The 24,855-nt window shown below is 33.9% G+C and overlaps 2 protein-coding genes and 1 long non-coding RNA gene across 9 annotated transcripts in view; all 3 read left to right on the top strand.

Moving 5' to 3' along the window:
• Positions 1-618: 618 nt before the first annotated feature.
• LOC102654581 lies at positions 619-4,721 on the top strand. 4 transcript variants are annotated; one of them, XR_001706473.2, is made up of 5 exons: positions 619-931; positions 998-1,173; positions 1,277-2,005; positions 4,012-4,264; positions 4,380-4,721. It is a non-coding gene; the product is annotated as an uncharacterized LOC102654581 (long non-coding RNA). The 4 variants fall into 4 exon arrangements; XR_409546.3 differs by having other exon boundaries at positions 625-1,173; positions 1,277-1,487; positions 1,656-2,005; XR_001706468.2 differs by having other exon boundaries at positions 619-1,173.
• A 4,083-nt stretch (positions 4,722-8,804) lies between these two features.
• On the top strand, positions 8,805-12,023 carry LOC100577655. Its single transcript, XM_006562777.3, has 2 exons — positions 8,805-10,058; positions 10,490-12,023. Exon 2 carries the CDS (start codon positions 10,664-10,666, stop codon positions 11,741-11,743), a length of 1,080 nt encoding a protein of 359 aa, XP_006562840.1. The 5' UTR covers positions 8,805-10,058; positions 10,490-10,663; the 3' UTR covers positions 11,744-12,023.
• Positions 12,024-15,855: 3,832 nt separating this feature from the next.
• LOC726298 (putative transcription factor SOX-15) overlaps positions 15,856-24,855 on the top strand; it is a 51,755-nt gene continuing 42,755 nt past the window's right edge. Inside the window, exons 1-2 of one of the 4 annotated variants that reach the window (XM_026441721.1) lie at positions 15,856-17,283; positions 23,627-24,066. In XM_026441721.1, coding sequence (XP_026297506.1) covers positions 23,900-24,066 — 167 coding nt within the window. In that variant the 5' untranslated portion in view covers positions 15,856-17,283; positions 23,627-23,899. The remainder of the gene's footprint in view (positions 17,284-23,626; positions 24,067-24,855) is intronic. The other 3 variants (XM_026441716.1, XM_026441713.1, XM_006562778.3) reach the window with 3 other exon arrangements.

Raw genomic sequence — 24,855 nt, 5'->3', positions numbered from 1 at the left:
TAAGACTCTGCCCCGGCTTGGCCTGTTGTCGGTTGCGGGTGGTAGAATTTCTCGTTCGAGAACGAACTCCTGGGTCTACGACGAAACACTCTCTTATACTTGCATATGTGTGCACGGTATGAACGGATCGTAGGGTAGGTAGATATACTAGGTTAGGTCGGCACGGTGGCGAACCGAACAATTTTTCCCGCGGTCTAAGGTGGACCCGACATCGAACGATCGTAAATTTCGCGAAACAGAGGGCGCACGACTCTGACTCGCGATCTTGCTTATCGTACGCTACCATGATACCAATGCAGATTTTACCGTGTTGTTTTGGGATAGTCTGTTAATATAAAGGATGAAAGAGGAAAAAATTTTAAATTTGAAATTTTATATTAAAGTGTAAAATAGAAAGAAGAAAAAATAAATATTAATAAACGGATCATTTTGTCGTGTCAAAAGAATTACAGGTAAGTGTTTTTTTGGTTAATAAGTAATTTAGGAACGAAAAGATTGAAAGTAACGATTTCGGTTCCGTATTTTATCATTATTTTTCGATATTTTATCGAAAGATTTCAATTATTTTGATAATTTATAAATTGTGATATGCCAAAAAAAAAAAAAGAAATATTTTTTACTTTGAAATACAACTTTCGTACCTAAAATACCTAATGTTAGTCTAATGTTCGAAGTAGAATTGTTGCTTGTTGAATTCATAGCCATTCGTTTAATGACAATTTTATTGCGCGAAAAATGATTAATGGCACGTTATTTGCTCGCTGAGGGAAATACTCGGTGATAGGTTAATGGACGTAAAAAATGAACAGGCTGGCGTAAAGCGGCAGAGAGATACGAGCCTCGACGATGATAGATATGGTTTAACCAGTCGTAATTGTTTTGCGTTCGTTCTTAATTGGGGCTACTTGTTCGTTACGTTTCTTCCGAATGGGTAAGAAGCTATGAAGTTTTAATAAATGCCTTGATCGAGCTGTTAACATGTTCTGTGGGGAAACAGGTAAAAAAAAAAAAAATCTCAATTCGTTAGTCAGTTTGTATCGTCATTAATAACAAACACAAAAAACAAAGAATAATAGAATCACAACTTGAATTCACAAATCGATCGTAAAATGAAGGTTATTTTTTATCTCTCTCTCTCTTGATTCGTTGTTTCCTTTCAACGACGCATTGCAGGTAAATATTCGAAAAATTTTATTTTAAATTTCCTTTCATTTTGACGAATTATTTTAACATTTTTTTTTTTCAATTTTTTTTAATTGTTTAAATTTTTTTTCAGCTTTATTATTGATTCAAACGAACAAGACGATTCGAGACCATTGGATAGCCAGGCTTTCCACGTCCTGTGTTCAAACCTTCCGAGTGATTTCTAGGTCAGATAACAATTAGAAATAACTCGATTGAATTGGTATACCGATCAGTGAGACGGTAAAGGTGGTCGGCTCGCTTTCGAAAGTGATGACCCCAGGGAGCGGTAAAGATGCGTGCAGGTGCTTCCTCTTTGCATTTTATACCTAGAACAACACTAATGCGATGAAGATTAGCTTACTTAAGTTCCCATGAACTATTTTTGAGCTTAATCGTTTGCACTGATCTCCTGTTATACGTTGTATACGTACGCCAGCCAGGTTGTAATAGATAATTACTCCTGCGACCAGGTAGGGGGATAGACGTTCCTGGATCGCTAATGAGCTTCTGGAATATTATCGATGCTCACGGTAATGCTTATAACTGCTTTTCAACTGAGATTGTAAATTTTCCGTTGTTCACTGATTTCTGAGGGAAAGATGCACGCCGATTATGCATTGGTGGAATATAATAGTGTTTTAAAGATACCCTGTTGCTTCTATCTGAACGAGGAATTACCAGTAGATTTGCCAGAACGAAGCGAAGACGGACATATATATATATATATACTCAGAAATGCAAAGATATTCAAATAATTGCCTCTTACGAAATAGAAATGAATATCGTATAATTCTTGGAAGGAAAATAAACTGTATAATAGGTATTTCATAGATATTTCATTTTCTTTTCTTTGAATTAAAAAAGAAAAAATTGAAACAAGTATTTTAAAAATGGTAGAAGAAAGTTATTAAGAGTCCAAGCTTATTTAATTTAGATAAAAAATTAGATAAAAAATTTTTGTTATACATATATATTAAAAAATAAAAATATATCTATTAATAAAGAAATTAATATCATATAATATTGAAAGGAAAATAAACTGTATAATAGGTGTTTTATAAGTATTTCATTTTCTTTTCTTTGAATTAAAAACAAAAATTTGAAACTAACAAGTATTTTAAAAATGATAAAAGAAAGTTATTAAGGATCCAAGCTTATTTAATTTAGATACAAAATTTTTTTTATTATTCTATATATATATATATTGAGAAATAACAATATATCTACTAATAAAGTTTAACTTCAACTAAAAAATATGTACTGATAAATGGAAAAAATTTAAAAAAAGGAATTTAATTGAATAGAAGAAAAGGATTTTAGATACTATGTAATAATTTTTATAACAGAAGAGAATAGATTAAAATAAAATAGAACATAATTACCATATAAACATGATTAATATGATTCATCTATTTTTAACTTTGTCTTTCGTACTTTAATTTGTGCAAATAATTTCCATTTGATTTAAATATTTTCAATCAAGACCTTACTTGGCCTGATAAAACATGTATCATATTTGATCAAGGAAAATATTTTTACAGCAAACATTTATAGATCATAATTTATACACCGATTATACGTTCCATGGAAATTTTTACATTTTACATTACATTTGATAAAAGCTAAATTTTCAATATCTAATTCAAAAATATTTTTTACAGATGACAAGCTAGAATAAATTTTCAATATTGTCTGGCATTTTCACGATTTTTCAATTTATTCATCGCTGACTGCCATACGTAATGAGTTTCTCGGGTCACAGGTGAAGGATCTCGATAGCCGCTTCTTTATTACCGTTTTTCCTTTTCATTTTTAAATTATATTTCTGAGTTCTTTTTCGAACAATAAGGAAACCATGCGTGCGCGCGGGTTTCGCGGGCGAGAACACGCATTATTAAAATAGTTTTGTAGAACGCGATTTAATCGCGAAATTACTAAAAATTACCGCCAAGGTAATAATACGTGACCGCATAATGAACTTAAAGTAAGAACTCGTAAGAACGATATTTCAGTCTCCAGTAAATCATCTATAGATATGGCACTGTACAAGTACAAATACATTGTTTTTCCTTTTTCATTCAAATATTCATTCAGATTTACTTTATAATTCTATAGCTAACATGAAGAAACTAATCTTGTGATATAATTTTAATTTTATTATTAAAGGATCAATACTTATATAATAAACAAATTGAATATTGAAAATAAAAAATACAAAACTTTTAACGTTAAAACTAACTTTAGTTAAAGTTAAACTTTTTTTATTTGATGGATTATCTAAAAAGTTAGAAGAAGGTATATAAAAGTTTGATCATTTCTAAAATATCATATACAATCCATGTATCAAATCATTTGTTAATTGATGAAATCAAGAAAGAAAAAGGAAAAATAGATTAAAATTATAACAATTGATATTTCATGTGAAATTAACAACGTTGAATCATACAATCAATTTACAAAGATAAATTGCAAAAATCATAAGACGGATGTTCCATGCCCTTTAATTCCTAGCATGATCGTATAAATTCATTAGATTCGCAATTTTTATACAATGAATTAACGCACATTTATTCAGATTTGTTACATGTGATTATATGTATGATTCATTTTAAATAAAGTTCCTATCTCGTTGAACCTTTTACACGATGATTTATATAATTTCTTTTTTCAATGACTTTATAAAAGTATCATTTCTTATAACAACTTTCTTCTATAAACTTTCATTTGTTTCATTCAAAAAATTACAATGGTATTAATGTGACAAAATAATTTTCAAATCGTAATAGCCTTAAATGATGATAAAGTATTCTTCTTCTTGAATTCTAGGTGATCAAAGCGCAGGCATCAGATTTGTACATAAGTATTCGATCTTGCGTAATAAAAAAAAAAAAACATTGAACTGTGATCCCTTGACGAACTCGAAAAAATTACATGGCGAAAACTATTGCAACGTCGGAAGTGGCAATGCTCGGGAAGCGTACGGTTCTCAAAGGGTTAATTGGGCATAGTAATTCTTCAGGTGACCAAGCTCCATGGGAGTGGAACGGAGAAAACCCAGTTTTATGCTTCGCATTAAGTGGTTATATCTATATCTTTATGTTGTATCTGCTAATTTATAAATATGTAATTGGCCAACTACGACCCTTCGCTATAGTATTACCTTAAATGTTTTTTCTCTCTTTTTTTTTTTGCAGATAAGTTATCGTAACATTTTTATGCAATGAGGAGGAGGGAATATCACTGTCGCGAAAACGGAGTAAATATTATGTAATATTGGATGAGTGACAACAGCTTAATTGTTACTACACATGTATCAAATATAATTATATTTTAAAGTTCCATTATCTTGTCATCAACTAATTAACTTCTACATTGATGTTGAAATAATCGAGTAATTCCTTTTACAATCCTGTAAAAAATTGATTTTTTTCAATTAATTTTGGTACAAATATCTTCTCTATGATGATATATATATATTAAAATTTGGAATTCACAAACAGATTTTAAATACTTATATTACAATTAACATTTCTTACAAAATCAAATCAAATCTGACATAATTTTTAAATAATGTAATTAATGAAAGTATATAAATAATATAGATATAAATGATATAGATATTTATTTTGTCCAACCAATTGTTAATGTATTTGTACCTGTTCCGAATCAATTGCGCCCTACTCGGAATTCGAGCCTTTATTATACTTATTGTCTCCAATCGTGTGTGACAAATTATTCCAGCGTCATATCCGCCAATGGTTCGCAAAAACATTTACAAATCATCATCCATGCAATCCATTTCTATATATTCCTTCTATTCTTTTTTTCTCTCATCTTCTATATCCATGTACAAACAGTAAAAATATAAATAAATAAATTAAAAATAAAAAGGAATATTAAATTAAAATACAAAAGAAATCAATTAATTATAATAAATAATATGATAATAAATAATCGTGTCGAGACCTCAAGAAGCAATGTTTTAATGAAGCAATCCTGTAATTCTTTGCAACCGTGCAACATCTCGTGAACTATGAATTGGCTCGTAAAATCTCTTATCTTCGATCGATTGCTCGGCCTTGACTGAAAAAAAAAAAAGAAGAAGAAAGAAAGAATAAAAAAAAAATAAGAAGGATATTTCGCAGTAATGGCCCGGTCAAAAATTCTCACGATCACGTTGTCGTTTGCGCGGAAACATCGCGAAAAATATAAAAATAGATGCAGCAACGGCTAACCGTGGAGGTTAGGAAAAAAAGTATCATCCTTGCGTGTCGGAGGGGCTGAGGTCGCGAGGAGTCGAGGAGTCGAGGAGTCGAAGAGCAATGCGGTCGAGGAACGAGCCCAGGCACACACGATGTGCGCCGCGTATAAGTCAGCACTCAGGATATTTCGTCATTTCCTGCTTCTCACGCGATACAATCTAAATTAACTATGTTCGCTTGGCTAGGCCTCCTCCCTCGCAGAGGCTCGCATCTCTCAAGAAAATTTCTTATTTCCTAGCGAGGAAGGCACACGAGGCGACGTGAAACGACGCGAAGGGACCTCTCTCGACGAACGGCGTCATGATCGTAGCGATGATCTCATTAAAAAAAAATCCTAGTTAAAATAAACGTATAAAAACTTAAATATATTGATTGTTTGCAATATTCATATCGTTTTTGATAGATGATTTAAAATATATTCATATTCAATTTCTAACCTAAAATAAATATGAAAGAGGTTAATGTTTATAGAACTATTCTTTGTATTTTTAAAGTAGGTATAAAGATGTTTAAAAGACTAAAGATTGTGATGAATTAAATCCATCGTTATTATCTATCTAGGATGATCACGATTTACTATGCAGATACTAAAAAACAATATAATCCAATTAGTACTATTTTGAAGTTTCTTTTACCGTTAATCTTACAATGGTTATTTCTCTGGTAACAATTGGCACTAAATATACTTAATTCTCACATAAAATTTAAAAAAACTCTTGTATCAACAGATTATCTATTGCAAATTAAATATTAGAAATTCTGTTATAAAACAAATAATGTTCAAGAGATAAAAAAATTATAGGTTAGAAATCAAACAAGTATTATACAAATTTTGATAGGTTAGATAAAATAATCAATCGTGCATCGATTTACGTAAAAGATGCTATGAATATTTCAAACAATGCAATAAAATAAAATTGTTATAAAAAAAATTAACAACATAATTTAGAACTTGAAGAATCAAACTTACATTAAAGCTCTTAAAGATATGTCGAACTCGAAAAATAAAACAAAGAACACTCACAATGCAGCAGAGACAACAATAACGAAGAATGAGAACACAATGCCGAAAACAATCGAAGAAGTATAATGAAGAAATAAAGGGATCGATGAAAGCTCCGATAAAAAATCTCGATTATAATCGAATATTGCAACGAGACAGTATGATGAAAAAAATCGATAATAATAAAAGAACAAATCGACTGATTGAAATCGTGGCGATGATGAAAGTTCAAAGAGGGCGAAGACCTAGGTGGCTTTCACAACCAGCCACGTAAATAATTCACCTGGAAAATCCAGCTTTAACGTTCCCGCGGCCGGAAGAGGTTCGCTAAGGTGTTCCACGAGCGTCGGGTAGAAAAAGGAATTTCTTGGAAAGAACCGTCGCTAGGTTAACTTTACTCGACCATTTGTTACATTGGCTGTGTGACGCTTTAAAAAACATTGCCGTTGCAGATTCTAATTCGTCGCGTTTTACCTAGGGGAGAGGTTAGGTTGCGTTACGGTTTGAAGGTACGTGCGTCGAAGGAAGTAGGGCGTAAAATACCATGAACTTTGAACTGTGCATTTTTGAAGGGAAATGGAGTGAAGAAAACCGCGTGAAAAGATTAAACTATTTGACAATTATTTGATGAAGATATCCATTTTATTTCTATTTTAAATTTTAACAACTTGTTTTAACTTTTTTTTTCAACATCCTTATTTGTAACATAATCAGAGAATATTATTTTTAAGGTGATAATATATGAATATTTCAATTTTAATCGAAATTATACGCGACGAATTACGTTATATTTTTTCATCCATTTACAGAATTTACAAGAAGTAATCAATAGAATGTTTTATTTGTGGGAACATGAAATAAAGTGATGAAAATCAATAAATAAAATTGATTCCCTTAAATGGACCATAAATATTCCACCGAGTCATGATTTTCTTGGCGGCGTCGATTGTGGACAATCTGGCGAAGTCATTTAGCGATACGAAGTGTTGCGTCATCAGTTAAACTGATTCGAGAGATATGTATCAGTGGCTATGGTTTGTAGTTCGTCATGCTTATAATTTCACTCTTATTTCGATAACATAATTCTTACATGAGAACAATAAATAATTTTATTTTATATAAAATAAATTTTTGAGAATAAAAAGTTCAACAAGATATACAAAAAAAAAGAAAAATTATTTCCATTCTAACCTTATTCGCATACTTACTATCTATACATTAATAAAAATTGTTTTTTAATTTTACAATCAAATCATTAAAAATTTTAAATTCAATAATTTAATGGAAAATAAAAAAATCACGCCATTGCTTATAGCTAATTTATAAATCAAAGATAAGATATTCCTTGTAGTGTTGATGTTTTATCTACATTCAGAGAAATTTGGTGAATGTCTGACTAATGATGGACCGCATCACTGCCTGCGCAAAGTTCAATTTCTAAACAAAAATTGCACATGATTCAACAATAATTTCTATCTTTGACTAATATAAGAATCATTGAAAAATTGATTACATTAAATCATTTACTTATTGATTTATCCTATAGATCTATCTCTAAACATTCATTATACGAAAAGAAAGAATTTTCATCAGGTCGATCCGATCGGTACTTCCTCAAGTATTTAAGATCAGGAAGTAGAGGGTGAACTTCAAAGAACATGCAAGGCAAGCAGAAGAAAGGAGATGATATCGTAGAGCACGGAAATGTTATGGCGTGCAAGGAACACGCGAAGAAGGTGTAAATGACCACGGCGAATACAGGACGCTAAAGAAAAGCAACGATACGGTATTTTGCGTCGCCGCGACGATCCTCTTTTTACGGCTGAATGCGTGCTGATGTAATTCTACTTTCTCTGTGAGAACGAATTTCACAAACCAAACTTCTCCTCTGGAGTCTCGAATGGAGAACTACTAGCCGTATTGTTATCCTTTTTTTTATTGGAAACTTCGATATTTATTTAGTTTTTGTTTAATTTCATTATAAATAAGTATTTTCTGCAACATTTTTATCAATTTCATTATTATCTATTAAAATTTATCATTTAATTCATTATATAATTTTAATATATTTATTTATAACGTACTATATGTATGAGATTTATTCAGTAATTTCCAAATAAATATAAATGTATAATTTTATTTGAACTGAATGACAAATTTGACAGACTTTCTCTATATATTATAAATAAATAAATATATTCATCATATTCAATGAAAAAGAAAAACGAAAATGAATATAACTTAACCTTTTATTTAACAATATTTTATAGATGATATTTTAATTTTGACTTTGATTATAATTAAGTTTTTATAATTAAATTATTTGAAATTAAACGTAGAATTTATTATCTGCATGATTTTTAATTATTCTACAATTAAATCATAGTCTGAATTAATTGAAATACAAGCACAACTTACTATTATAACACATACTAAAAAATTAGGGTTAGGATTTTAGGATACAAGAGACATCTATTAGATATTGAAATAGAGGGAAACTGAAGCGCGAACGGTACTACCAATTGTCATTCGACGCGTAGACATATTAGGGAAATGAATCACTAGACTCTGTGTGCCTTATCAACATCGGTTTCGTGCGAAGAATACCGGCTGACTCCTTTTTACAGTTCGTTTGATTATCTTCCGATCGTGAATCTATTATCGTTGGAATACAATGCCAGAGATGTACTAGACACACCGCGTTAACGGACAATGTCGGAATACGTTTTCTTGGATGATGTTCATAGAAAAATTTGCGCGAGCCAATCATTTCAACGAAGTGAGCCTACATCGCATCGGTTTTTCAGACTGTGGCGTTCCTTGACATTTTATCACGTAACTAAGGTTGATTGGAAGAGTCGATTTCATATCTACTTGTGAAAACATAAGTATAATATCATTAATGATGTTATAATTATTCTTAGCTAGAATTAAATATTAATTAAACATCAGCTATGTTAATTTTGTTAAATTTTGAAATTAGAGATATAATGTTTGCTTTCATTTATAATCACATTTAAATTGATGTGTGTGTGTAATGTAATGTGTGAACAGTACTGCCCTCCAGAGCCTAATTCTATTAACTAACATTTCGAACAGTCGAAGAGAATGAGGTTATGTAATTTCATTTTTCTTATTCTTACTTTTTTTTTTTTTTGTTAAAGAACGAAGTGAGAATTAATCTTAATAATTGAATAGAAGTGCTTTAGAAGAAATTTAATAATTCTAATTATTAAATCTATTTTTAGTTCATTGAATAAAAGATTTATTTTTTCAACGAATCGATACGAGGAAAGGAATGATTAATCAGAATTGATCTTACAAGATTCTTTGCTTTAATTTCAATATCAAGTGCATTCAAATATAGTGGAGATCTATTGGAACACCTGAAGTTGTTTCCAAGATCGTTGTTCCATGCTTTGGAGTCGCGGAATAATCCGCTACTGTTCGAGTCCCGTTGTTACCAGACTATCGGAACCTCACTCTCCATTGTCTTGGATAAGGCTTCTAAAAAAATTCGCATTGACGTCTTCATCGAAACTACCTTGAACTTCACTAACTTAAATCTTTCAACGTTACATACTATCACATTAATAGAACATTAATAGGTAAGTTTTTAGAATTATATATTATTAAAATATATAAGAATATAAGATTTTACACTTGTTAAATTATTTATTAAAAATTATATGAAACTACAAAAAATTTTATAAGTAACAGAGGAAGTAGGAAGCGATCTTTGGTATTAAGTTAATTAGTTGTTTAACGAAGAAACTTTCTACTTTTTAATTTGAACGGCATTCACCATCATAAATGAAATATAATAATAATATAGTTTCTCATATAAAATTTTGTTACTAAATACATTGATTGATGTTGAAAATTTCTCAAACTCTAATAAATGTAATTAGAAATTGAGAAAATTTTCAACTTTAATAATCTTGCTAAGTTTTGCTAACAATTATACCGTATCTATAATAACAAAAATCTTAATCTTTAAATCTTTAATAATAATAATAATAATAATCTGTTTCACCAGTACAACCAATTATTCCGAACGCGAAACGTTATACAATTGCCAAGAGAAAAGATACATTATTCCAAATTGCATCTTAAAACTGCACGTGCATATATACGTGCAAAGTCAAGTACCAGGAGAAGAACAAACGAGCAGTTAGACATTTTGTCGTGTGGCAGAGGCAGCGATTAGAAAATGTCGTCTCGCGTCGGGAAGACGAGCGAGCGTGGCGAACAGTGGCCATCCGTTCCGCGGCAGCCAGAAAGGTACATAGTTGCGGACGCTGCAATCGGCTGTGCTGGTGGCGTTTCTAACAAATTAACGGCCGATATCTCGTCGTTGCCCTGCTCCTACCTTCTGGCTCCACCTCCCGATTGTGCGGGCTGGTTCGGCGGAGCCCGGCAGATCCAGCCGGCGCGCGGAGAGAGATCATTTTTGCCACGTATTTGCAAACTGAATAATAAATACGCAGATATACGCGAAGAGGCCGCGTTCCGCCTTCACGCAGCTCGCGCTACGCGCGGATTGGTCGCACCGGCCACCGAGGGGACGGCGATATTCATTCGCCGTCTCTCCGGCTCTCGTGGACCTACTTTGTACACGCACACGTGCACGATACCTTGTTGCACGTGCACGCGATCGTTCACGCTTAAGAGGGGAGGCAGCGTGTGCGCGAGAATGCACGCCACTCGCTGTACCATATCCCTCTCTCGGCGCTCCTCTCGCTACTCTCTCTCGCTTCCCTCCCTCTCCCTCCCCTCAATACCACTCACTCTTTCTTTCTCCAACGAGACGAAACGACCTTCCCTCTTTTTTCCACGCGTTTTTCCCTCGGCCTTTCGCATCTCTCCCATCCTTTTTAATCCGCTTCACCTTCTATACCCTATTTCATGCTCTCTGTTTCTCTCTCTCTCTCTCTCTTTCTCCTCATTGCCGTTCCTTTTTCTCTTTCTTTTTCTTTCTCCTTATTCCTTGCAGTTTCACCAATGGATCCAACCGTTCCATCGTAGAGATTTTCAACCTTTCTTCGCAACCGTACTTTATATCCTTTGGCTTCTCCTCCTCCTTCTCCTCCTACTCCTCCTGCTTCCCCATCTCCTTCGCCACCGTCCTTGTTCGCGTTTCTCTGGCCGCCTCGCCGGCCGATCAGCACACACCCGCGCACGTATACGATATGTATATACACGCACACCTCTAGAGAAATACTTAGCCAGTGCACCTCGATCGGCTTTCTTGTCCTTGCCGCATACACACCGGCTACTGTGGCTTTCCTAAATCCCCTCGACATCACCCCGATTGCGCAGAAGTGGAAACGCGGCGGGGAGTCACCCAACGTGGTCGAGGCAACCAACCACTCTTAAAATTGTTCATTCCACAACGTGGTAGCGAGGGATAAGGAGAAAGAGGGAGAGAGAGAGACGTCGATGCCGTTGGAGAAATAGAGGCGATAATGTTGAATGTAAATGTCGCGATGAGAGTTAAGCATTCAGTTTGAATTCAGTGAATGAGACTATTGAACGTTTCAGTTTTTCTTGAAAAAAAAAATGATTTTCAAGAAGGAAGAATTTTATTCCTCCATTGATCAGAGCATCCACTTTGTTTCGAAATTCTGCCGGAACAACAGAATCTCCATAAATTATTAAATATCTTTTTTTTTTTTTTTTAGGTAAATATTTCATTCGCAAACTGAAAGTTTCAAGTTTGAAAATATTTAGAAGAATTTTATTGTCTTTTAATGAATCATCAATAACATCCTTTAATTATTTCCATCTGTATAATTCTATCATATCAATTATATGAATCATACTGAATAATTTTCTAATATTGTCATATAAAGATAAGTATGAGTTATGTATCTTTATCAGATAATTTAGCAAAAAACAAAATTCCTGATTAACAAATATCTTATTTTTTCCAGGTCTGTCCTGCACAAAATTCAATTTCCTTATTAATCATAATTTTCATGAATTTTCACGTAAGAGAATTCTATATACGCATTGATAATCTTGCCTTGAGGCGTCATCATCATCATCGGAGAGAAATAAGTAGAAAAAACGGAATTGACTTGTCATTTCTTGTGTAATAAATCACGAGTTCTAGGTATGTTAATTTTAATCGATAAGCATTTTCTTCTTGCTGGTTAATGTGAGTAATCGTTTTTTCCAGGATGCTCATTTTGGCGGGATCTCCTGGTAGCGGACCATCATCGCTTCATTTTTATCACAATCTGTCTGAGCTATATAAATATTTATAATCCATAGACGTAAATATATTACTTGCTTCCTAACGCATTAACAAGCATAACATGTATTAACATGCATTTATACCGTATATTTTGTATGTGAAAGCAAGTGAACAAAGCATGATTTACTTATGGTTTTTTAAATATTCTTTTTCTTCCACTTATTGTTGCATTTTGTCCATATGCGTTAACTCGTTTAGTATGGATGATAGTACATTATGGATATTTTGAATGATGGAATTGTGAAGATTTTTTTTATTATAGCTTTCAATCATTGAAGAAGATTAAGGATATTTTATTATTATTACAGAATTCTTTCTTATAGATTTGCATCATTTTCTTCAAATTTAATTTAAATAATCAGAGTAGGATTTGTAATATTAAGTAAAAGTAAAAAAAAATATATATATAATTTTAGTGAAATTGTATAAATATTGAATAGAGATTTAATTATTTAAAAATTAATATAAAAAACATAATGCTTTTTCAAGTAGGAAACAATTTTGATCTATCATTATTAATTATAATGTAATCAAAAATCTTGTAAGTCAAAATTTACATCAATCTTATAAATTTTAATCTTCATATTTTCATGTAAGTTTTCCTTGATTTTTCTTTTTTTTGTTTTATTTGTATTTTTATGAGGAATTAGTATATTCTTATAATTATAACTTCTATCTATTTATACATACAATAATTTTGTATCTACTTATAGTATAAATTAAATTATTTTTTTTATTAGGATTGTATTGTATTTCAGATATTATAATACATATAATACATTTTAAAATTGTAATTTTATAAAAAAGGCTTTTAATTTGGAAATTTAAATATATTTTTAAGCATATAATTAATATTAATTGTAAGAAAATTTTCCAATTATTTGATGTAAATTGTATAAACATAATTACAAAGAGAATATAGGATGGATATGAATAACATAATAATTATAATTATAATTTTCTTTATTATGAATCAATGAAAATTTTTTTACATTTCATGTCAGATTAATCTTCTTCTTACAATATTAATATGAAATAAATTAAAAAATTTTAAACAAATTAATTTTGAAGATTTATATGTGATGATTTTTTATTTTTAACAATATTATCAATACATACAATAGAAAGATGATACATACAATAGAAAACGAAACCAACGTAATAATTGTTACCGTATTTTTTCGACTTAAAATCTTTTAAATATTCAGTTTATACGCTCCGTTTTACATTCACTACCCCGTATCACGCAAGACGAGTGCACACGTGCGTTCATTTTATATGCATACGAAAACAGTTACGCGTTACGTTTTAGATCGACAATGGGATCGAAGAGCTTCTATTCGATCTTAGTTTCGATATATCGGAATATGTGTTTTTGTTTTCTTTAGAAAAAACTGAAACAACTTTTCTTCTCTTACTCATTTGATATCTTATAAAAACGATAATATCTTGATAAAAACTTTCGATCAGAAAAACTAGAATCTTCGAATCTTATCTCAGAAATATTTTTCCTTTTTGGATTAAATGTATGATAACGTTAAGATTGTATAATCTTTGCAAAGATTTCCTAATTATTTTACTGAATACTTCACAAAGAAATCGAATTAAAATTCGTTGGTCAAAATCTATTCGCACGTCTCTTTTCCCGCAGTTCCGCAATCCATTCAATCCGTTTGAACACGTCCGTCACTCATACCAAGCTTTAAATTGAATTATAATTCGTCACTGTTGTCGCGACGTTTCGTGTTTCCCGATAATTAACGCGCTCGGCCAGTTTGTTCTTACTTTCGTGGAATACAGTTCCTTGTAACGAAGCGTTCAGCGTTAACGAAGCATTAAAGCGAACCAGCTGCGTTTGGTTAACACAAGGAACAAACGGGCGGAATACAAAGCGTGTAATTACCAGGTGATCGTCCCTAATAACGGAATAACGTGTACAATTATTTCGTCCTTACGCATTTCATCGAATTGCCAATTTCTCTATGAGAATGGGAGTCAATGGTCTTCGTACTTCGTTCGAGGAAATCGTAATTCTCGGCTCACAGTTGTCGCGTCGTTCGTCTTTCGTCGTTTGTCGTTCTTTCCGTGATATTGGAGAGGCGCTGGCAGCTCGTATATCCCATAGTCCCGTGCAGCGTCTATAATCTCCTCCATAGTATAGAGAATTTTTTTTTTCGCGCGCTTGTGATGACACCCACGTGGTTGCCTAGAGTCTGCTCTTCGCGCGATTCGCATAAAAGCCACCACCAATCTATATGGACGCAACCTTTCTCTTCTCGTGTGTGTTAATCAATCTGCTTCCTACGCTTTCAATTATGTAACACGGCATTACTCTATGCCCGAGGAAGTTTAAAAAAAAAACAATCTTGAAGCTGGGGCGTGTGTCCGAACCAACTTCTAACTTCTCCCTCGGCTAAGTTTCTATGATCCTCGTTTGCGTTTAAATACGCAATTTGTCGGAAAATACCGCTCGGGTGTTCACAGTAATTCGACAAGAATCTCTTTCATCGATTAAAATTAATTTTCTCGATATTGAAATGATGGATTGAATCAGTCGTGGAAATTATGAAAATAACAATATGATATTCAAGAACATGTGCTGATATCGCTATAACGATCAATAAATAAAATAAACGAAGATGAAGATTTGATGCATACAATGCAATGCATACATTTTTATATATGTAATATCTTTGATTACACAGATAATGTTTCGATTCAATTGTTTTACATAATGCAATACGTAAGTAATTACTTTCAATAATTGATGTAAAGCATCACTTGTAAATTTTCAAATGAATTCTTGTGAGATCGTGAAAAATCTATATCTGAAGAAGAAATAAACATAAAAATTTTACATTTTTTAAAATAATAAAACAATTTTAAGTAATTAGGATTGATATTATTTTATTAAAAAATTCGTTGTATGAAAGAAAAAAATAATATCACTTTAATATAAAACGAGACGTATAAAATGAAAAATGAGAAATATAAAGATTATTCGTAATTTTCTATAATAGAAACCATCATGTTGAATTATATTTTCGCATAATTTCAATTTTACATTTCGTTCGTTTAAAGGATATAATAAAACAATAATGCAAGGTAATTCTAACTCTACATCGAATTCCAAAAATCGTAAGCATGTTGTCTAAACTCGAAACCGCGGTTTCCTCGCGGTCGAGCGATGGCGCGGAGATGCCGCCTATGCACGGGCGTATCCACGAGGCCGTGTTCGCGCGAGAAGGAGATCGGACGGAGCGAAACAGTCAACGAGAAATCGACGTAACGAGAGCAAGAGAAAGGAATCGACCATAAAACCTAGACGAGGAAGAATCGAAGAAAGGAAAGAGAGGAACGACGTAAGAAGAGGCTGAAAGATGCGACGGGGAGTACGGGGCATCCTCGGCAATCGATACGTCCATGCACACGTATACCTGTGCAACGTTTGTATAGATCAGGTCGCGAATCCGCGGCGCGGCCGCGGTAGAAACGTAGAAAGCGCGGGGCGCCGCCACTGAGAGTGTGGCCGCCGGTGGTTCGGCCCGGGCCGAGTCGAGTCGAGTGGAGTCGAGGGGAGTCGAGCGGAGTCGAGTCGAGTCGAGTCGAGTCGCAAGTCACCTCCGCTCACCTCACGGCGCGTTCGACTTCAGTTCGCGCTCGAGTCGTGCATCACGGAACACGCGAGAGTCAGCCGGGCCGGCTGCCGCGACCGAGTTGGACGCACGCGCCCGACCACCTATCGACAGAGATCAACGATAGACAAGCCTGCACGTTTCGACCTGAATCACGTAGAGGCTATGGATTTCGATTGACGTGAAATTGAAACGGTTAGATAAAAAAAAAATCATAATTAGATCGGTAAAACATATACAGAACTGTATCAAGCGTATGATATATGAAATTGCTTGTTTAATTTTGTCGAGGATAACGATTTCCTTGAAATTAGAAGCGCGAATAGTGGCGTGAATCTCGTGACAACCGGTTAAATCAACGTGCAACGCGGTCAAAAATTACCGACGCTGTTATATTATGTCACACTCCCACACGAGCGACGGCCGCCGCTACCGGCGCGACGGTGTGCCGAGCTAACGTTGCGTCGTTTGACATTTCCACGAGCGTGGAGCGGTTAAAACGCGAACCCAGTGTTCGTGTCTTAGATCGTGCTGCTGTTCGTGCACGCATCGAATCAGTGTTATGCTACGTTACGATCACCTCGTCATACTCATCGTTGTCAACGTGTGACGAACCTCGTGGTACTGTACTCGTGCAATCTAACGAGAGTCCTTATTCTTCAGTGACTTATCTAGTGCTGCACAATTAGAAGTGTTTTCCAATCGCGTTGTACGTAAATGCGTACAAACGCGTGACATGTCAAGAATATCCACCGATCGTATCGTGAAATCGTGAAAGAAATCGTCGAGACGATATTTCGGATGAAAGACTTTCCTAATATTTTTCCCTTCAAATCAAGATAGTGATATTTCTCGAGCAGCCTGCGAGAGATCAGAAGGTTCGACGTAAATCGAAAGGAAATTGTGCATCCAAAGAATATCGAGAAAGGTTAGAAGGTAATGCAATAATGTAATTTGGCGCGCATTTCGATTTACCATGCGAAATTCGGTCCGTAAAAGAATAATATACTCGATATATATTGTTGATAATCTATATTATTGATAGATAGAAAAATAATCGTATTTGTCTAAAAGTATTACGCAGCTACACAACATTGTTGATATTGTCGATATTTCGCAGCGATGTGACTCAGTATGTTTTTATGTTCTAATAACACGAGAAATATCCGCAGAAAAACGCATTATCTCGCTAATAAAAATATAAATAATAAATATTGTAAATAATAAATAAATATTATTGAATTGTATATACATATACATATATATATTTATATATAACCAAACTACATATTGCCTCGAGACTATATATCATCTAAATTAAGATCAAATGATGCGAAACAAACAATCGTATAATTTTACATGCCGCAGTGGCGCAGTCGGAGCGGCATCGGCATATAATAAATATTTCGTTCGTATATATCATTGTTTGATATTTCGCGTCAGAAAAACTTTTCTACATTTCTGCAACGTACTACACTATTGAAAAACTTACGTATACTCGTCGAATCGCGTATACTTACGTTACAGATATTAGCTCGCAACCGCATCGCGTCGCTTTATCGCCTAAATTTCGAGTTTAGTCCGCGACCGCGACCTGGTCGTGACTACGGGCTATGAAATCGGTAATGAGCTGTAAATCTTGAAACCGAGTTAACGCGGTTCGCGCGTGTGAGTCACAGGCGGGGGAGGGGGGGACGATATTCACGTCGATACACAAGCCAGCATCCGAGGCGAGTATTCTTTTTCCTTACGGTAGGAAATCGAAGGAAAGGATAATAAGCGAGAAATACACTCTCTCTTGGCCGGCGGCCGGTTTCGTCGTTGCGCCGCGCGTGGGTGTAGGAGGGAGGGAGGGAGCGAGGGTGGGAGGGAGAGGAAAGGAGGCAGTGCGCGCGCTCCGAGTCGATTTTTCGAAAATCCACCGTGAAACGTTCGTTAACGGCGTCGATCCGTGGAGTCGATAACCGAGTTCGTGCGCCGATCGATCGGCCGATCGATACTCGCTTGATTTCGATCGAGGCTTCGTGTGTCGAAAATCGAAACGTGAACAATTTCTGTTCGGCACATTCGTCTGTCTCTTTCGCCCGCGTTTAGGAGGTTAGGTTAGGTATTCCTTCCCTTTTTTCGAATCCAGCAATTTTCGTTGCGTAAGCAAGAGTTCGAAACAGGTATTGTTTGAAAATTTTAATGCCATTTACAATTAATATCGCGGTTGGATTATCTTATTGCGAGATGTGATATATAGAGTATAGTTGGATGTTTTGCGTGGGTGTTGCTTATTAGAGTTAACTAATACGCGATATGTTTTACAACCGTACGATTCGAGGATAGTGGTTTGGATAAAATTTCTTTTTTTTTCTCGAATTTGAAAAAAAATTCGTAAATATGTATATGGTTCGTAACCTCGAAATTCGTAATTGCAAGCTGTGTTTATTTTATTTAAGTTTATTTATTTTAATTAAACTATCTATCTTCGAATTTCCACTTCATTATTCTTATACAAACAAATTTAAATCTACAATTTTTCATCACTTTTTTCGACTTTTTTTTTTTTTTTTTTTACAAACCACAACGAAACGTCAAACCGTGTATACGTACATGTTCTCCATATATCTCTTTCTCGTCGCACGCAAAGCGTTAAATATCCCCATTAACGTAGCAATTTCACACTTGATACAACCTCGAACGATAATGAGCTACGATCCCCGTGAAACATGCAGCTCGAGATTCGCGTCATTAACCAACAATTGATAAACCACGACAGACAATGGACATGTTCTCAAAGGTGAATCAACTAATCTTCCACGTACGTACGTACGTACGTACGTACGCACGTTGCACGATGGAAAATGGACATGGACATGGCTCGCCGCGTCCCTTCGAATTTTACCAGTGCATAATAAATCGAAGCTGTTGCGCCATCGCAGAGACGTGCCCTCGTCATATGAAATCGAACGACCTCGTCGTCTTTCGAACACACAACCGTCGTAACAACGTCTAGCCGATAATACGAGAGGCCAGGTCGGATTCGATGGTGGTTACAAGCGGTGGAGGTACAACACGGCTAACTAACTGCATTGAGCGTGTCCGTCGCACGATTGAGAGGTGTACAGCAGGGTGGAAGGAAATATAAAGTCAACGTATTTTTATTATCCACTACCACGCTTGGATAAATTTTTAATTGAAATTGAAATAACGAATAATTATTTGAAATATGAATTTATTTCCAACGACTGATTATTATTATAATTTTGAAAATATAAATAATATATCGAAGCGATTTCAAACAATGAGTTATTTTTTTTTTCTTTTTATTTGTTTGATAAAATTTGAGAAGAAGTAAGATAAGATAATTCAAAGAGAACATTGTCAAGAACAAATGTAATATTGTAAAAGATGTATGTAAGAAATTTTTTTCTTTTTTATTCAATTTAAATTTAATTTCAAGAAATTTAAACTTTAATTATTAATATGTATTGTTGTAAGATATATTGTATAAAGATTTTGACGTGTATTTATTGTTAATTATAAATAGAATTTATTTAAATTTTTATCATAATTTTTTAATGATAATTGTAATATGAAATGATTCACTCTTTTATAAATAGAAAAAAAGAATTTAAAAAATTGGGTAATTTGATTTTTTGAAAATGATTGATAAGTTATTATGATTGAAGCTAATCATGTTTAGAATATATTATTGGATAAAGATAAATATCACATATGTATACTTTATACAGTAGTGGCAAGAAACTGGATTCGCCAGTTAATTTAGTTTATAGTTTGGTGAAATACGAGGTAGTTTTAGTTGTTTTGTTACTCAAATATCTACTGCTTTGTCATTCAATTCCAAATGTTGAATATCGTAGTAAATGAATCATATCAATATTATATAATTATCCGAATTGCTTACTCACATTTTTTTCATTATTCATTAAATAATTTAATTTCCTACTCAGTCTAAATCTCAAGTCTAAGCTTTGATAAAAAATTATTCAATAAAAAAGATCAATTTCCAGATGAATTTTTTTAAGAATAACTTTAATGAAAGAAAATAACTTTTTTTTTTATCAATATTTTCTTACATTACACGATATAGACTTTTTTTATTTTACGTAAATCGCACGTAATACGATTCAAAAATTATATTCTATTATATTTCTTACTGGAATCGTTCCATTCCTCAAAAATCTGATGCCGAATTTTCAAAAGAGATTTAAATTTTACGTATATTTCCCATCTTCGTATCTTTATTTCCATCAAACGCAATATTCCCTTAACCGAATGCAAAACAATTACAAAGTCCAGAATCTAAACAGTATACTTACACAGTGTACGTTCATCCACACACTTACACCCCGCCCCCCTTGCCAACATGTACACGCTTAAAAGCAAACGAACGAAGGTCTCAATCGTGGCGCAGCATAACGCAATAATAATCATAATGCCAGATCGATACGCGATATTCGTTGTATCGCACGGTGTATGTCATTACAAGGATGGAGGCACGAAAGCACACGGAATGCCGCGGAGTCGCGTAACGATGTCACTGTGAAAAATCCGCTTAAATTAACGGTCTCTTCGCCGCGAGATCTTCGCCTGTCCTTTTTTCCTCGCGTGCCTCTTCTTTTTTTCTCCCTCCATTCTTCTCCACACCATCTTTCTCTCTCTCTCTCTATCTCCCTTTCCCTCGTCCTTTCCCTTCGACGAAGTTTCATAGCGATTTTCATCCGCGATATGCATCTTTCGATCGCGGCGGTGACTCTCGAAGAAAGTAAATAATATGCAAAATACCTCGTAATGAGCGTACAATTACCGCAACGAGATTGTTCGATATTCCGGCAAAATCTGGAAATTGTAAATCAACTTCTAGAGAGACTTTCTAAGTTGCCTCGAAAAGCCACGTTTACATTTCATGGTAAAAACGATCGTGAACATTTTTGGGGATTCTATGATAATTGTATACCCCGTGGATAGTCTCTAAATGAAAACTTGCCTTTTTGTCGAATATGGAATTGGTAGAGTGCGCGCGCTGTATATATCGTACGATTGTTCGATGGTGCGGGGAAAGGTCCAAGTTCAAGCATGTGTTGCGATTGTGAATTCCTTATGATGACTCTCGAATTACGCGAATATAAATATATAAATATGATCGAAAAGTGATCGAGGTGGATAATAATGTTGATCTTCGCACTTCGCGAAGGAAATTTCAATTTTCGTGCTAATGGGACGAGACACGATTAACCTAGAAAGATCGTGATTTATATAACAATCGAAGAAGTGAAAGATTGATAGGAGATTTTATTCAAATTCTGGAAATTCATCAATGTCGTGCTGCACAGTTGTCCATTCGAAAGATTTATTGGGAAGGATTATTATTATTGTAACTCTTAATGCACGATGTGTAATGAGAGATTGTGAATGTGACGTTAATACGAAGATTGATTCTTTTCGTGAGAAACGTTGTGTAGATCGGAAATACGTGTGAAACGATTAATTTCTGATTTTCTAATTGTATTTTTCAAAACAAATTTATAAAATTATACAAATTTCTTTGAAATTATCCATGAGTTGGCGTTTCTAACCTATACATTTTTCCACACTTTTCAACTTCCCCCAACCGATTTATCCTTTCGTAACGATAAGATAAACTTAAAAACCGGAATCAAACAGTCAAAATTAAGAAAGGTCGTTAAACTTAAACACTAAACGCAGTTACGTGAACAACTTTGCGATATGACAGGGAGCAACATAGTCTCAAGTTAAAACGCAAATCCAGGAACGGTTAATTGCATCTTAAAAGAAAGAGAAACGTTTTACTATCCTCCCAGTCAGATAACTAGTTAGTAATTTATTGGTGATTGGTCCTTTTAAGATATATATTTATATGTGTATTTATATATGTGTGTATGTGTGTGTGTGTATATATATACGTGTAAAAGTATACATCTATATACACCTCGTGGTCACAAGCGTGATTAACACCCAATCGTTTAAGCCACGAAGGAAACCTCGGCGCTAACCCAACCCAGTAGTCGACGATTAATTTCTAGAGGAAATTATAAGTTTGAAACGGTCCACACACGGTCTCCCCATGTCGTGCCACTTACTGGAAGGACCGAAAATTATTGGCGGCCCATTTCTCTGGTAATTGGATCGTTCGTCAGTCGTTGGACAATAAGGAAATAAATAATTATTCGATTATAGTTGAAAAACGTATATTTCCCGTGAAATGCGTTTGTCATTTGGTGATTGATCGCTATATTGGAATGTAGGAAAGTCAGGATCATTTATTATCCGAGTTTGAAAAATTTTAAAAATCAAAATTTATTGATATTTTAATTTTTGATAAATAGGTATTAAAAGAGAGAGAGAAAGAAAGAAAGAAAATACAAGCATTTATTTGAAGAAAATGAAAATAAAAAATTATAAGTAAATTTTATGGATTAAAAATTTTAATATCTAATGTTAAAATATGTAACTTATAAATAATATGTCACATTTATTTTTATTCTTAATTATTAATATAAACAAAATTTAACATTTGCATTTGTTAAGAAAAATTTTGAGTGTAAAATTAAAAATAAATAATATATAACTATTACACGTATACGTGAAATCAAGCCATGGAAGAACGTGACCGCGTAAAATATCGAGAGGAAGAAATTGGATCGATTGGATAAATCCCTCCGGGGGTCTTGTTATTCTCTTTTCTATATTAGATTAGGTGCAACTCTACGATACCTCTGATTTGATGGACCATAATATGGATACCGATTATTATAGCTGTTCGGTTGATTTGCTGCAACGGTAGTGATTAACGCTCCGATCGTTGTTTCTCGAATAGAAGCCGATCGATATCGAAGTCTATCGATATATACCGATCATTATCTAGTATCTGGCGTTTTGAACCCGTCTATTAATGGAACCTTATTACCAACTCATCACCGCTAAAATTAACCAGACACTTTCATTAATCCGGTCTTTAAACCATGTGATCTATTCGAATATTATATAATGAGCATCACTATCTTTTTGCACAATTCTATCGTTATATTCTTTATACTACACATTCTCATTAAAACAAGTATATGTAGAATTTTTTTATTATACATTTGATAAAATTTTTAAATATATCTCACATTTCACGATATGATCACATCTAGTGAAGTTTATTTTAGGTTAGAATAGTTTCTTACGTTGCGAAAATCGTTGGTTAAAGAAATTTCCAATTGTAATGAAATTTGAGATGCTAACAAAATGTTTTGTTTTGTTACAGGATTCTACGCTAGAGGAGAAGAATCGTCGACTTCGTTTTCTCGATGATCGACATCAATTCGAGTGCAATAATCGAAGCTTCGAGATGAAAAATGGACGACAGTCGCGCAAGTGTGTTTCGTTTACGTTTCTTCAATTCGTTCGTGGTCGATGAAACGAGTAAGTGAATCGGATATATTCGGTTATTAAAGAAACGGAGGACCAATAAGAGAACAGTGTCATAACGCGTGTGAAATGGATGGTACGCCAAAGAAAATCGAAGCAGTGTTAATATATGGATGCCCATGGGTGGAATTTGGCCGAAATGTGCCAGCGTTACCATCACGCTGTACCGGCAGCTCAAAATTCTTCGCCAGCTAGGGATCCCTCAGCTGCCATTGTGCAAGGCTTGTCAACGGCTACGCACATCGATCAGGCTAGCCCTTCTTATTCCCATTACACGTAAGTGTTCTTTTTAATTATTTAATTCTTTTAAATTCGTGCATAAACATTTGTACCGTAACAATATTAAAATCATATTCGAAAAAGATACGTATAGATATACTATAATGATTAGAAAATAAGAGATTTAGTGTTCTACGAATAGAAATTGAAATTCATATTCAATTTTTCATAAAACTCTATTAAAAACAAAGGAAATCATATTTCAATATATATATGAAATCTCTCACGAATCAAAATTCCGAAATTATAAAAGATAAATATCGCGAACGAATCGCTAATTTATACACCACTTAACCTAAAAAAAAAACGTATCCAAGAAAAAAGAAACAATCAGACACTCTAATAACCATATAATAGTAAGAATCAATGAATCGACAGGAGGAGCGTAATTTCTCGCTCTTTCTCATTAATTCGAAATTACAACAACGCGGTTAAAAGATACTCTCGTGCAAAAAGGAAGAAAAATAACGTCGTTTCGGCGTTTTCGCGCGTGCCCCGTTCTGTGTACTCATCCTTATCGCAACCACGGTACGTTCTCAATTGTATTATATATATTAATAACGATACAGCGAATTAGGGATAAGTATACGATTCCTTGGTCAGGGCTCGGTAATCCTGTTATTAGCGCGGCGATTAGGGGAAGATGATCCTCAGGCAAATTGCAGGGGCGTATACCGCGGTGTTTGGTTAACGTAATCGCCAATCACTATCGTTGATCCTCTCTCGCGGTAAAACAGAGAGAGAGGAGTGAGGAAAGATATCGACGGAGGGAAAGAGAAGGATATA

The sequence above is a fragment of the Apis mellifera genome, linkage group LG1, assembly GCF_003254395.2.
Source record: "Apis mellifera strain DH4 linkage group LG1, Amel_HAv3.1, whole genome shotgun sequence".
In the NCBI taxonomy this organism is placed as follows: Eukaryota; Metazoa; Arthropoda; class Insecta; order Hymenoptera; family Apidae; genus Apis; species Apis mellifera.
The sequence above is the reverse complement of the archived record's forward strand: the minus strand, read 5'-3'. Positions and strand labels throughout refer to the sequence as shown.

Bases quoted from the DNA above. Each gene is read 5' to 3' on its own strand.
- LOC100577655 (XM_006562777.3), top strand. From the start codon at position 10,664: ATGTCGTCTCGCGTCGGGAAGACGAGCGAGCGTGGCGAACAGTGGCCA.